Source organism: Phodopus roborovskii, unplaced genomic scaffold (assembly GCF_943737965.1).
Source record: "Phodopus roborovskii unplaced genomic scaffold, PHOROB, whole genome shotgun sequence".
Lineage (NCBI taxonomy): Eukaryota > Metazoa > Chordata > Mammalia > Rodentia > Cricetidae > Phodopus > Phodopus roborovskii.
This window is the reverse complement of record NW_026126567.1, coordinates 19,322,063-19,336,306: the sequence shown is the minus strand read 5'-3', so window position 1 is coordinate 19,336,306 and position 14,244 is coordinate 19,322,063. Positions and strand designations below refer to the sequence as shown.

Genomic DNA, 14,244 nt, shown 5'->3' with positions numbered 1-14,244 from the left:
CCAGTTTAACTCAGGGATGAGATCTTTGTAAGTTCCCAAATTTCTTAGAGCAGTTTAGATTGTATTTAGTAACCTGCATTGTATGAAGGCCATCGAGAGCATATGAAATAGTCAAGAGCCAGCTTATTCATATAATCAATGTTTAATAAATAATGCTGGCTTTCCAAATTATTTTTGATATTTATTTTTAAAGCCTGCTGTTGACTCTACCTCATAGCAATTAACTTTTTAAATTCCTGTTATGAAAAATTAAATGAATTGTCAAAGCCAAAGATTTGTAATTTTTCCCCCTCTTTAAAGCGGTTTTATGTGTTTTGTGGGAAATCTGTTATCACTATACCTTTAAATTGAATAAAATTAGGGCTGGGATAGCTCAGTGGTAGAGCACTTACTTAGTGTGCACACAGTCCTGGATTCAATCCCTATCACTTCCCCTCCCCCCAAACATAAAAGTTATCACAGACTGTAATTTACTGTTGGCTCAAGAAAAGAGGCTGCTTTTCAGATTGTCTTGTGTGGTTTATTCCTTAGGTCAACTGGCATGACTTTGCTTTTTTTGACCCTGTAATGTATGAGAGTTTGCGACAACTGATCCTGGCATCTCAGAGTTCAGATGCTGAGGCTGTTTTCTCAGCAATGGATTTGGCATTTGCAATTGACCTGTGTAAAGAAGAGGGTGGAGGACAGGTAAAGCAAATCCACAGTTTTCAGACTTGATGGGGATTTTTGTACTTATTTAGGCCAACAAGGTTTGCACTTCTCAGATATTTGTCAGATAAAATTCTCATGAACTGTTACTGTTTTTCAGAACTGCTTTTAAATGTCACTGCTGAATTTTTCATAGGTTGAACTCATTCCAAACGGTGTAAATATCCCAGTCACTCCTCAGAATGTGTATGAGTATGTGAGGAAGTACGCAGAGCATAGAATGTTGGTAGTTGCAGAACAGCCATTGCATGTAAGTATTCTCCAGAAGAATATTATGTCATATAATGAAGCTATTTTTATTTTAGCATTGTGGTGAAATAGCCCAGTAATCTGTCTACATAAGGTCCAGGTTTTCAAATGTAAGATGAATTTACAATTAAAGTTGAGAGTTCAGACTAAGTACTCATTTTCTTTTGGATAACTATTGGAAACTATATAATGATCAGAAAATAGCTCTGGTGAGCAAAAATTCAAAAGGAGCTTGTAGGGCTGAAATGTAGTTCTTTAGGCATCTCATAACCTAACTTAGGAGTCACTGGATTCAGCCAGTCTTACTTACTAAATGCAAAGACACCCCTAGCAACATAAGCAGAGGAGGAGGCTGTGTTAGGCAGAGCCTCAAGGGTTCCAAGTACAAGCATCACCAACATTTGTTTAGGGGAGCCCAAATTGTCACGGCCCAGGTTTTTATTGGTGGCTAGTCTTGAAGTGTTTCCTGTTTGCTCACCCAGCCATGATTACTGACTGACATTTTAGAGGAAAGCAGGTTTCCACTGTCAACTGTTAATATAAATAGTTTAGACTGGTGCTTACTCATTGCCCTAGCAGTTGTGGAGGGGACATTCCAGAAATGAAATTCTCAGGACAGCAACCAGCTCTGCATTCTGGACCTGTAATATAAAAGCTTTCCCTTTCCAGGATAAAGCTTCTATAAATTCAAAAGTGGGGCTGGAGAGATGGTGGCTCAGAGGTTAAGAGCACTGGCTCTTTTTCCAGAGGTCCTTAATTCAATTCCAAGCAACCACATGATGGCTCACAAACCATCTATAGTGAGATCTAGTGCCCTCTTCTGGCTTGCAGGCAAGCATGCAGACAGAACACTGTCTACATAGAAATAAATAAATCTTTAAAAAGAAAAAAAAAAATTTCAAAACTGGTGGTGATTCTTGTACTAGGAATTATACTAAGTGTAATACTCTACTACCTCCAGGTTACTTAATACTTTAGTGCACTGATTTCATTCTCTACAAAATTGAACAATTAATGAATGGAAGGTACCTGAAACAGCTCTGGGTACATTTTTTAAAACACGCTCACTCCCTTCCTCATTCACACACTGGTTCATTTTTGAATAAGTGTCTAGATTTTGAGTCTGGGAAGTTTGTTGTTACTGTGCTTTTTCTAAGATGCACTTTTGCCAGGTACAGTGATGCTCATCTGATGTGCTGCTGGTGTGTTGTTTATATAATTTAACAAGTAATGTCAGCTTTCTACTGGATATAAAAACCACTAAGTAACTTCTGAACTGTAGCCTGTATAAATAGATGTCATGGAAAATAAAGTACTGATTATAATAAAAGAAAACATTTCAAATTCTCTAGGCAATGAGGAAGGGACTACTAGATGTGCTTCCAAAAAATTCCTTAGAAGATTTAACAGCAGAAGACTTTCGGCTTTTGGTGAATGGCTGTGGTGAAGTTAATGTGCAGATGTTGATCAGTTTCACCTCTTTCAATGATGAGTCAGGTAGGAAACTGCAAGTCTGCAGAGATGAAGCTGGTGTGTTTGCTCAGTGTGCCCTCTCAGATCTGAGAGACTATTTCCCAAGACCTGAAGACGATAGTCGGGTTGGTGTTTTAATTTTTTTATTATTACCTTTAAAGGTATGATTAAATGAAATTTTGATAGCTTAGAATTAGATTATTCTTTTGTTCTTTATGGGAGGCCTACATAGGAAAATATGAAGTTTGAGGCCAGTCTGAGATACATAATGAGAACCTGCCTTTAAAAAAAACCAAAATGTGTGCATGTATATACACAAACACAAAGATGGATATAATTTAGAACACAGTAAAATTGTTTGTGGGAGAAGATAGATGACTTTTATATTCATACTGCAGTAACAAAAATAATAAGTGCTCTCATAATATTTGCTTTGTACATTTATAACAGTATCACTGTATTGTAAGGACACAAAGTTACATGGTGAACCTAGAAGAGAAAAAAAAGTAGTGATAATCTTTTGCAAATTAGCTTTATCTCAATGTTTTATTTGCCCTGAAGTTGTTTTATTTGTAGACTTTTAAACTTTTGAAGTTGATTCAGAAAATTGTAACTATACTACAATTACTATATGCATGAATGAGATTTTTCCCCCTTTTGTTTTCTATAGTTATAGAAAATCTATAATTATAGATTATATTTTTATTTTTCTGGTTTTTGGTTCTTTTGAAACAAGGTCTACTATATAGCACTGGCTGTCTTGCAGCTCACTTTGTAAGACTAGGCTAGTCTGAAGTCACAGGGATCCCACTTGCCTCTGCCTTCTAGTGCTGGGTTAAAGGTATGTGCCAGCCCAAATTACAGAAAAATTTAAAAAAAAAAAAAAAAAAAAAAAAAAGGAAAAATGTATTTATTTTTTGGGTCTCTTTATTCCCTTTGTGCTTGGTAATTTATAGGTTGTTATATAGTGGGTTTTGTGACACATTTTAAGGTTGGTACTTAGAGGAACTTGGTTCATTTGAAAACCAAAACTATAAAAGGGAAAACAGACAATATATGTAAAGATATCAGGTCAGCAGCATTTGCGTTGAGAAAATATTTTAGAAAGGTGTCTCTGGTGTCCTTTCCCTCACCTTGTAGGCTCAGTGAATGAATGCAAGTCTGCCTTTTAAAGATCTTATGTGGCTTATAAAACTTAGTTATTATGAGAAGACTCAGGTTTCCAGATGGGTTTTACATTGTGTACTATTTATTGGATGATGAGAGTTCACTTTTCTTTACCTATTTCAACTCAGGATTACATAATTATTACAAAGGTTTTGAGATGTGCAAATAACCTTAATTCCTATTAGGAGTTAGTTGTAAATTTTAAAGTTTGCTTTTATTTATGTAAGAAGTTTAACAGTATTAAAGAAACAGCATCTAATACAATACACTGACTTTATATTCTCAGGAGAGAATGCTGAGAAACTCCTACAATTCAAGCGTTGGTTCTGGTCAATAGTAGAAAAAATGAGTATGACAGAACGACAGGACCTTGTAAGTTCCACAAAATTTGTAGGATGAAATACAAGGGTTTTTGTTGTTTTGCTTTGATGGTTTAGGAGATGGGGTGGTGGATTTCCCTCTTGAAGAACATAGTTTCCTGATACAAGTTCTGTGAAATCGTCTCACTATTTACTTTGAATTTTTTTCTCTCTCTCTCTCTCTTTGATGTATATGGGCATTTTACCTGCATGTCTGTGCACCATATACATGTAGTGCCTTCCAAGGCCAGAAGAGATCATCAGATTACCCTGGGACTAGAGTTACAGTTCATTTTGAGTCATTGTTTTGGTGCTAGGAATTAAACCCAGGTCTTTTGGAATAGCATCCAGTCAGTGCTCTTGTCTGAGCCACCTCTTCAGCCCCATCTCATTCATTCTTGAAGAAACTTTTTACATGAAACCGTTTCTTACTGTTAAATGAGTTGATGGATTTGTGTTTTCTTTTCCCTTTGTAGCATTCTGAGATGATGTTTCTTATACAATTATGTTTTAGAAAATAACTCAATTAAGTTTCTGAGCTGCTCTGGGAAGTCAGATTGACTTCAGTGCTTAGTTATGCAAAGTAAATGCCACAGATTAAATTCTGTCATAGAAAATTGATGCATGTATATATGGGGTAGATCATCACAGAGTGATTTGTGTTCATAAAAATAAATACTGCAAAGAAGAATTTGGTATATTTAGTAACAGAAATAGAGTAACAGTTGATACTGGGCATCAATTGTTTACGCTTGCAGAAAATAAATTGGTACTGGAGTTCCATATGACTTTATTGTGTCAATTTTGTGTACTGTGGATATTAGCATTCATAACACCATATTATTTTTGCTAATAGATAAAATATTGTTTATACAGTTTTTCTTTTCTTTAGAAACATGTTTTCCCAAGAAAAGAGACTTGAAAGCCATAATATAATACCTTTAATCCTATTTTTAAGGGGTATTTTGTTTTGTTTCATATCTTTTCCAGATTATAATTACATTGTTTCCCCCTTTCTCCCTCAAAACTCCCATGTGTATCCTTCCTTGCTCTTTTTTTTCAAATTCATGCCCTCCCCCCAATGTACGTTTTAGTTCTTGTTCCTAAATGCATAAATAAAACCTGCTCAGGCTGTATAATGTCATTAGATGTATGTTTTTAGGACTGACTTTTATATTGCATGACCAGTTAGTGTGCTTTCTTTAGGAAAGACTATTTCGTCTGCTCTCAGCATCATGTTTGTCTATAGTAATTTGTTTATGGTTAAAGGCTCTGCCCCCAAAATCCACCTTAGCATGTCTGTTGTTTTGGTCAGCTCATATTTGGGCAGCCTTTCTGTGAGACTTTATTTTTAAGTTAGGGTTTAAACATCAACGTGATTTGTTTATATGGCCAGCATTAAGGTTGACTATTAAATTTATAAAAGCCAATTATAATTATATGTTCTTATTTAGGTTTACTTTTGGACATCAAGCCCATCATTGCCAGCCAGTGAAGAAGGTTTTCAGCCTATGCCCTCAATCACAATAAGACCGCCAGATGACCAACATCTTCCTACTGCAAATACTTGTATTTCTCGACTTTATGTTCCACTCTATTCCTCTAAACAGATTCTCAAACAAAAATTACTACTCGCCATTAAGACCAAGAATTTTGGTTTTGTGTAGAGTATAAACAGTGTGTATTGCTGTGTAATATTACTAGCTAATTTTGTAGATTTTTTTTCCCATTTGTCTATAAAAGTTTATGAAAGTTAATGCTGTCATATCCCCTGGTGGTACCTTAAAGAGATTAAATGCAAACATTCCTTGCTGAGTGTGTAGCTTAAAGGCCTGAGAAGCACTGGCATCTTTTGTCTATGATGGTCCGCTAGTCGCCAACTTCTCAGTCTAACCCCAGCCAAAGATGACAGCAGAACAACATAATTTACACTGTGATTTATCTTTTTTGCTGAGGGGAAAAAATGTAAAATGTTCTGAAAATTCACTGCTGCCTTTGTGGAAAGTGTTTCAGCAAAGGTTCTTGTATAGAGGGAATAGGGAATTTCAAAATAAAAAATTAAGTATGTTCTGTGTTTTCATTTTAACTTTTTTATGGTGTTTAATTTGTGGTTGGCTGCAATTGTATATTATGTACATGGAACTTGTAAAAAGTTCTTAGCATTCAGATTTTAGAGACAAAAATCACTTTTACCTATAAAAACCACTTTTATTACGGTTTACTTCAGTTGCATTGCGCTCCAGGATATTAAATGATACTACTAATATTTTGCATGTGATTTGTTCAGTCGAGAGAGGGCACTTTTCCTGTTCATATGATGGGGCCAGTACAGAATACTTTATCACAGTCATCTTCTTTCCTTTGTATCCCTGTTTCAATGCAGTCAGACTGCCCACTGCCCATGAGTCCTAACAGGCATTTGTGCTAAGGGAATTCAGTTATGTATACTCAGCTGGGCACTTTCTGATAACTGTAAAATGTTTTATAAGATCATGATTACTGAAAATACATTTTGGAAAATTTTAAATGTTCGTGAACAGCTTAACTACTTTTGTATCTAGCCTTTTTTTAAGTATCTTGTTATATTTTACTTTTTAAAATAAATTACAGAAGAAATGCCAAGTAATATGAAGAAACAGTTTTTATTTATATAGTTAAACATTTTTTAAGCTAGGGGCAATGCACTGACATGGTTACATTCATATATTTTTTTTTTTTTTTAAATTTCTATACATATGGACTATAAGAAAGTTAAGAAAACCAGTCCACATTTTACAGTTAGCAGAGAACCCTGAATGGCACCCAGCCAGGCCTTTTCTTTTTACAAGTAGAAGTGAAGTGTGACCATTAAATGGCACAGAAAGTTTAACTGAAAACTAAATGACAGGGTTTTTTTTTTTTTTTTTTTTTTTTTCCTTTCTTTTTTTTATTTAAATGACTCTGGTCTATGATCAAATACCCTTACATTTCATGGACTTAGCAGTTTTATTCAGTGGGATAACAAGGAGCAAAAGGTCCCTCTAGGACTTAAACTAGTTACTTTAAATTAAAAATGAAAGACATTCTCTTGTCACCTATCTTTTCAATTCCTGTTTAGGACTTCTAGCCTTGGACAGATGTCATGTTTAAAGGGAGTGTACTTTTATTATATAATTTCCTTTAAAGACTGAACCACATGGCATTCACAATCCTGTTAACACTGAATATAATGAAGGTCACTATATTACTTAAGACGTATACAACATCATGCTGTATTAGATGTGTGTGTAAGTTAGCCAAAATGAGACACTGGTTTTTATGTTTAAATAATATTCTGAATTAAGAGCTAACAAGCATCAGTGTGTTTGAAAGGTATAAAACATCAATATAAGCCCTGTGTATACATGACAGGCTTGATCAATAGTAAATGAACAAATTAGATTAGGACACTTGAAACCCTAATTGTAAATTTATTTTTACTAGTTACTGAAAGAGTGAAAATATTTTAAAAAATGCGTTATTTAAAATAATGTGAAATGTCTTCCTAAATCAAGATTTTGGTTAAAATGCTTTTTAATAACAGTAAAAGCAGAGTGAGGTGGGGTTTTTTTTTTTGTTTATTTTGTTTGTTTTTTTTGTTTTTGTTTTGTTTAATTAAGAAAGCATAAACTGGTTCTAAATGTAAAATAAAGTCATATAAAATAAGGTTCTCTTTTGGTCTTGTTTAGCAATTAAGTGAAACAGAACTGGAGACATTCAGAAAGACCAAGAATGAACTTTACTGGTTTTTTAAGCTTTGCTATGTCTCATTTTCCCCTAAAGCATGAATATCGAGATGGCTCTGTCATGGCTTACTGGGCTGGGCTTGAGAGGGTTTTTCAAAAGAAATATTTTACTACATTAAGTTTCCAGAAAACTAAAGCTAAAACTGAAATAATTCTCATGCTTTTATATGGCAGAGATTCACTTGTGGCTTGTCAATGCAGGGACCTGGGCACTTTCTGATACTTTAAATGGTGGAAGTCAGCAATTTTCATTCACAAGAGAGCTGCATCCAGGTGAATTTAAAACTTGGCCCAAAGAGCATTCCATTTCACTCATGTATATAAATCCACTATTAAGTTTTCTTAAAGCCAAGCCTTTCCTACTTGAAATCTATGAAAAGTACAACTGTTGATCAATCCTGACTCTTTCACTTGATCGGGGATGGATGGATGATATGCCCTTAATGGACTGCCTGGGTAGTTAGTGGTTGAAAGTACTTTGTCATGTATGTTTACATCAACTGAAATGGGTATGAACATACAGATAAAACTTAAAATACCATTTAGTTACCTCACATGCATTTACAGTGTGGCTTAATCTCTTATGTTATTTACAATTCATGCACATTTGATTGCTGATTGAATAACTTTTCATTATTTTCAATGTCATGTTACTGTCCTTGAGGAACTGATTTAATGAGGATTATCCATCTATTAAGGCACTGTGAGTTTACATTCTTAACTTTGGATTGCAATAGTATTTTGTGGAAGGTATGAGCATGCAACTGAGTTACAGAATAGTGAAGTGTGCCAGAAGGTTCTAGCTGCATTATTATATTCAGTCTGGCGCCTTAAACCATGTGGCCGTCTTGATGTTCTGACTATGCTATTTTGAAAAAGTAGTGGTTCATAAACTTGCTAAAGATAACAACAGACTTATCCTTGAGTTATTTTCCCCCAGTGGTATCTAGAACTTTAAGATGTGGGATGCTCTAAAGTCAACAATGTTATATATCTTTTATATCCAAATGTCTTAAAATGAGAAGCATACAACGAAAACCTGATTTTATTATTCTAACTTCTCTCTTTAAAGTCCATAAGGATGGCAAACTCAAAAAGATGGGTCCATGGGTAAAGACACTTGCTGCCTAGCCTGATGAGCTGAATTAAATCTCTAGAACCCACAAGGTAGAAGAAGAGAACCAACTGCAAGTTGTTCTCTGGCCTCTACATGTATGTTATAGTTTATTAGAAAAATTCTGCCCATAGCACAACATAATCCTCAACTATCAAGAAGTGGATTGGGGTAACAAATGAGGAACACATAATAGTTGCCTCAATACAAATGAGAAACATGTAATAGTTGCCTCAGTATAGGCACTAAACAAGTAAAAAAACAGGTTTGGCGTTTGGTTACTACATTTCTGCTTCATGGTAAGTAGAAGTAGCAAAACTTAGAATGGAGAAGGTAACGAACATTGAGGAATCCAGCACAAGGAGCTGTTTAATGTAGAAACATTTTGTAATGCTAAGCTGGTCTAAACTATTTGAACATTAATGTGTTTGACATGCTTCCATCTTTACACATTTCAGAGCCAGTTAACGTTTGCTATTTCACGAAGACATTTTACATACTCTGTGATAGAAGGCAGTGATGAATGCTTAAAGGATAGATGGTGTAGGATTGGGGAGTATAGTCATATACATGCTTGTAGTTCATAAGTACATACGTGAAACCAAAATCCACAGACATGGACATCAGAAGACAACTTTGTGGAGTTGGTTCTGCCTTTGGTGGGTTCCAGGGAACAAACTCAGGTCACCAGTGTTGCATTGTAGGTTCCTTTACCTGCTGAGCCATCTTGATTGCCAACATTTTTAAATTAATGAACTGCAATAACTTAGGACTGTACTTACCCTTTGTTCTGTGTTTATCCTGGATGTGCCAATGCCTGAAATGTTTGGGGAAGTGTTCTTCATACAGTTACTGAGAAGCAGGCAATCTGTATTACCGACTACTGATTCGTTTTATGCAAATGCTTTATTCACTATGGCTTTAAGGTTGTCAGAGCTACAACAGCGATTATAAAGTGATCCATGCTTAGAACAGAACTTTTCTTCCTGCCAAGAGTCCATTGCTAAAAGGCATTGCTGATTGTGTAGTCTCTCATGTTTTTAAACTTGTAGTCATCCTATACTACTTACTATCTTTCATAGCTACTCGCTGATGAAGGCATCTTGAAAAGATGTTCTTTAAAAAGAAAAAATAGGATTTATTCTTACTCTTTGCATATGTGTGTTCCTCCTGCATGCATTTGTGTCTGTACTGCTATGTACTGCATGTATGCAGTGTCCATGGAGCTCAGAAGGCAGTGTTGGGTCCCTTGGAACAAGAATTACAGAAGGTTGTTAGCTGTCATGTGGGTGTTGGGAATTGAACCTAGAAAGAGCAGTTGGTGCTCTTCTGGGCATCTCCCCAGCCCTGGGAAGACTTGTAACATTTATTAATCCATTCTTCCTTTCATTCCCATTGCCTTGTATCAAGTTTGCATTATCATGCAAATAGCCTATTCCATGTGGCTCTAGTCTGTAAACCTCCAAATGTGCAATCTTCCTCTCCATTGGAGGTCTTTCTGAATAGTAAACATGGCTTGTTAAATATAACTCCATATACTTAAATAGTTTTAAAACAAGAGTTTGGTGTTTGTCAATTTTCTGCATGGATTTTTATTTTGATTGAGAACAGAGCCTCAAGACCTGAATTGTTTACAGGGGACTTCTTTTCCCATGTTGAATTTTTGTTCATAGATTCTCTTTTCTGTGTTTAGAAGTGACTGGCTGGCTATTTGAACTGTTGGTAGATGTTTGCATTGTTATCATGATGTTGATTGCACAGATGTGAGTCATGGGGTAGTGAAGGTATCTGTCTGCTTTTCAGAGGGAAAGCCTGGGAATCAAGGTAGTATATGTGAAAGGGTCAGAGTCATGTGTACTTGAATGCTCTTAGACCTGGTAGCTCTTAGACCTGTTACCACTTCTGCAAAGCAACAAGTAAAGAGACTTTTACATGCAATGATTTTGTAAGAGTCTGAATTTTCATACTAATTAAAAAACGTTGGGCAATTCCATGAAGCAATTTAAGAGGCATGCACCACCTAGTTGAGGATTGAAAGTATTATTGTATGTGTATATGTTTTGTATGAAAGTATTATGTGAATTATATGTTTTGCCAGTGAAGCTGATTGGATTAATAGGCAGCCAACCAATGAAACAACACAGCACTGGAAGTGCCCACTGAGGATAAAACTGATGTGTTCTTAAGTGGATAGGGAGCCTGCTACTTGTCCAGAACTGTGTTTCTACAGACCAAGAATTCGTTTTCAATTAAAAAACTACAATTTGGTTCCATTGCAATCTATTATTTCATTTTCTCCTTCCCCAGATACTGTTTTTTAAACACAGTCTCATTATGTATTTTGGGCTGGCCTTGAGCTTTTGATATTCCTGTCTCAGCCTCCTAAGTGAACCACCATTCTTGGCTTCTTCATTTTTATAGTGAATTAACTGGTATACATTTATAAGCATATGCGCACGAGATGTGTGACTTGCCTCACAAAGCTATTAGATGAAGGAACCAGAACTTGTACTATATGAGTGGTCCCAGGCTCTATGTCCTTTTTCTGTTTCATGTTTCATCGTTTTTGTACATTCAATCAATACAAAGACTCTGTGTGTGTGTGTGTGTGTGTGTGTGTGTGTGTGTGTGTTAGTTCTGCCATCTGTGGTTACCACATGGATGTCTGCTGCCACTCCAAGGTCACATTGCGCCTCTTTATGTCCATGGGCTGAAAAAGATCAGGGTGGAAGAGGAGCCACAATACTAGGGAAATAAACCATTATTGCAGCCAGCAAGGGAGTGATTCCTGTCTTGTATTTCTGACCATTGTGTATGTCTTAGCCTTCAGTTACTTTTGTTCTTCAGTATCTGCAGGGGCTGAGTATTGGTGGAAAGTCAGCAGATGGTTTGTGTTGAACTCTTGAATCCCCTAAACCACCTTCAAATACAGATATTCCCTTTGGGTGGTTAACTGCTCTTGCAGAGGATCCAAATTCAGTTTCCAGTTAGCCTGTACCTCCAGCTCCAGGCATCCAGTACTCTTCAGCACTCCACAGGCACCTACACTCATTCATATATGTGTGTGTCTTAAAATATCTTCAAAATATTCTACTTTGTTGTAGGCCAAACCCAGATAATTTCAGGCACTAGAGGGGATGCTGCCCAGTGTCCACACTGAGCTAAGTGGAGGGTTCAGGGATGCTGTCTGATCTGTGAAAAGGCCAAGTGTTGCTCTACAAATTGAAGAGACCAGTTGAACCAAGCTGTAAATTTGTGAGAAGTCACACAAAGCGTTAGGAAGCACAGTATGCAGGGTTCTCTGTGTCTGTGCTCTAGAGAAGGGATGGTCACTTGGGATTCCTCATGTTCAGTTCCTGAGGAAGTAGATTATGAAATTCTGTACCATGCTAAGCATTCATTACAGAGTGTTAATCTCTTTTGTTTGCATCTAAACACTCTTCATGTGTCTTCATATTCTTTAATAAAATGCTTTGAGACATTTGATGGCTTTAAATGAACAGACCCTTGCTAGTAATTTATTTGCCTTACAACCTTTGTTAAGTTATGAGAATCAGTCTCCCCACAGAATTGAATGTATATAAAAGGCTTTGACTCAGCATTTGATCATACTGCTTTAAGAAAGGGTAAGGGTAGCTCACCACTCCCAGGTAGGCTTAAGAGCTGAAAGCAATATTTCCATCCTACTTTATCATATTTTACTTAGATGGTTAACCACAAAACAGGTGCAAGGTGTTTAAGTCATAGCAAGGCTCCTTCCAGAATCCACTGGGGGGGGGTGTGTCTCACTTTTTTTTTCGTGGTTTTGTTTTGTTTGACATGGGATTTTATTATGTAGTCCATGCTGGGTTCATGGTCCCAGAGCCCCCACACCCGCAGTGCTGGTATTACAGGTGTTTAACACCACACTCAATGCTTCTTCTATCTGATTTACTTACTTTTTCTATCTTATTTGAGTCTGTGTGCGGGTGGGGATGGTGCTGGATTGAATTTAGGGCCTTGTAGGTAAGTGCTTCATCACTGTTCCATCCTGCTTATTCTGTCTGAAAAACTTTTTTCTGTCGTGAAAGCATTATATTAGTAACTCAAGATCATCACCACCATCATTATTCACCGTCTTTTGCCCTTCCAAGTCACAAGTGTTGCATGTCCGTCACGTCAGAATGTTCATGTAGTTATTTCCGTGGCTATGTACCCTTAGGTGGCTTCTTAATCTGTAACATGAGGGAAACTGCAGCATCGACTGCAGAACGACGTCTGGACATTGAAATAATCTGATGCACAGTCTTGGCAGTACAGAACCCACCACTGTGTGAAAGTTCAGGAAGTCTTAATTAGTTGCTTAAACACAGGTAACTGTTCCGGAACTTCTCCCTGGGTGCAGTTATTTTCCCCTCTCATTCCCAAGCTCCCCCCAGTTCCTCCTTCTGGCCGCTGAAATACACGACAGCCCTTTCCCCTCGGCGTTTTTTACGGCGTCGCCCTCCCACGCGGCTCGCCCATTGCGACCTACCGTGTGCCCTCCTGTCACCTCGTGCACCAGAGTCTGGGGAGTGTGGGCGGGCGAGGCGGACTGGACTATAGCTCTCAAGGCAGGTGGCAGGCCCTGAGCAGGTGGCAGGAGGGGGACGAGGCCCTCAGACGCCCGGGACGCCTTAGGTTGACCAATCAGGAAGAGGCTTGCAACGCGCTCGCTGGAGCAGCCCTCAGGCAGCAGGTGCTGGGTGAGCGCGGCTCAGTGGAGAGAAGCGCAGTGCTGAGGGGGGCGGCACCATCGGGGGGCGGGGCTCCCTCCGAGGCGCGGGGCGGGACCACTGAGGGGGCGTGTCCCAGGCGGGGGCGGGGCCGGCTGAGGGGCGGGTCTCTCTGGAGAAGCGGACCTGGGCGGGGCCACCGCAGGGAAGGCCCTCAGTGGTCCAGCGAGAACCCGGACGGCTGCTCTGGGCGGGCCGGGGGCCGGAGGAAGGTCGCGCAGTGCAGAAGAGCTGCCGGCCTGGGTCAGCTCCTTCCTGCGGCGGGCTCGCAGCCCTCAGTCCCTCAGCTCTGGGAGCTCTGGCGAGAGTCTGCGCGATGGGCGACCCGGAAAGGCCGGAAGCGGCCGGGCCGGAGGAGGATGAGGTAAAGGTTGCAGTTGCTTCATCCTCCACCCCAGGGTCACGCACGCTCGCTCGCCCGCCCGCCCACACTTGGGGTTGCAAGTGGCTGCGGGAACCTGCAAGTCCCGGCTGCCGCTGTGCAGCAGTGTTGCTGTCGGCGCCATCAGAAGCCCAGGGCAGGCCGGGAGGAAGCGCCCGCACTGCAGGCTAGTGTGGGGGGAGTCGGGGGAGCCGGCCCCGCAAGGCTGAGGAGGGACGCGGGGCTCTGCTCAGGGCTAGCCCAAGACGACACCCGGGAAGGCCCCGCGCCCCCT

The 14,244-nt window shown here is 38.8% G+C and overlaps 2 protein-coding genes across 6 annotated transcripts in view; both read left to right on the top strand.

Annotated features, from left to right (window-relative positions):
- Window positions 1-6,042, top strand: part of Ubr5 (ubiquitin protein ligase E3 component n-recognin 5) — a 103,180-nt gene extending 97,138 nt beyond the window's left edge. For 3 of the 4 annotated variants that reach the window (XM_051202736.1, XM_051202737.1, XM_051202735.1), the window contains exons 54-58: window positions 532-687; window positions 845-958; window positions 2,310-2,454; window positions 3,884-3,969; window positions 5,411-6,042. In XM_051202736.1, coding sequence (XP_051058693.1) covers window positions 532-687; window positions 845-958; window positions 2,310-2,454; window positions 3,884-3,969; window positions 5,411-5,623 — 714 coding nt within the window. In that variant the 3' untranslated portion in view covers window positions 5,624-6,042. Of the gene's footprint in view, window positions 1-531; window positions 688-844; window positions 959-2,309; window positions 2,455-3,883; window positions 3,970-5,410 lie in introns of those variants that run through there. The other variant, XR_007835701.1, reaches the window with a different exon arrangement.
- A 7,749-nt stretch (window positions 6,043-13,791) lies between these two features.
- Rrm2b (ribonucleotide reductase regulatory TP53 inducible subunit M2B) overlaps window positions 13,792-14,244 on the top strand; it is a 28,818-nt gene continuing 28,365 nt past the window's right edge. For both annotated transcript variants that reach the window (XM_051202751.1, XM_051202750.1), the window contains exon 1: window positions 13,792-13,952. In XM_051202751.1, the coding sequence (XP_051058708.1) occupies window positions 13,905-13,952 (48 nt within the window). In that variant the 5' untranslated portion in view covers window positions 13,792-13,904. The remainder of the gene's footprint in view (window positions 13,953-14,244) is intronic.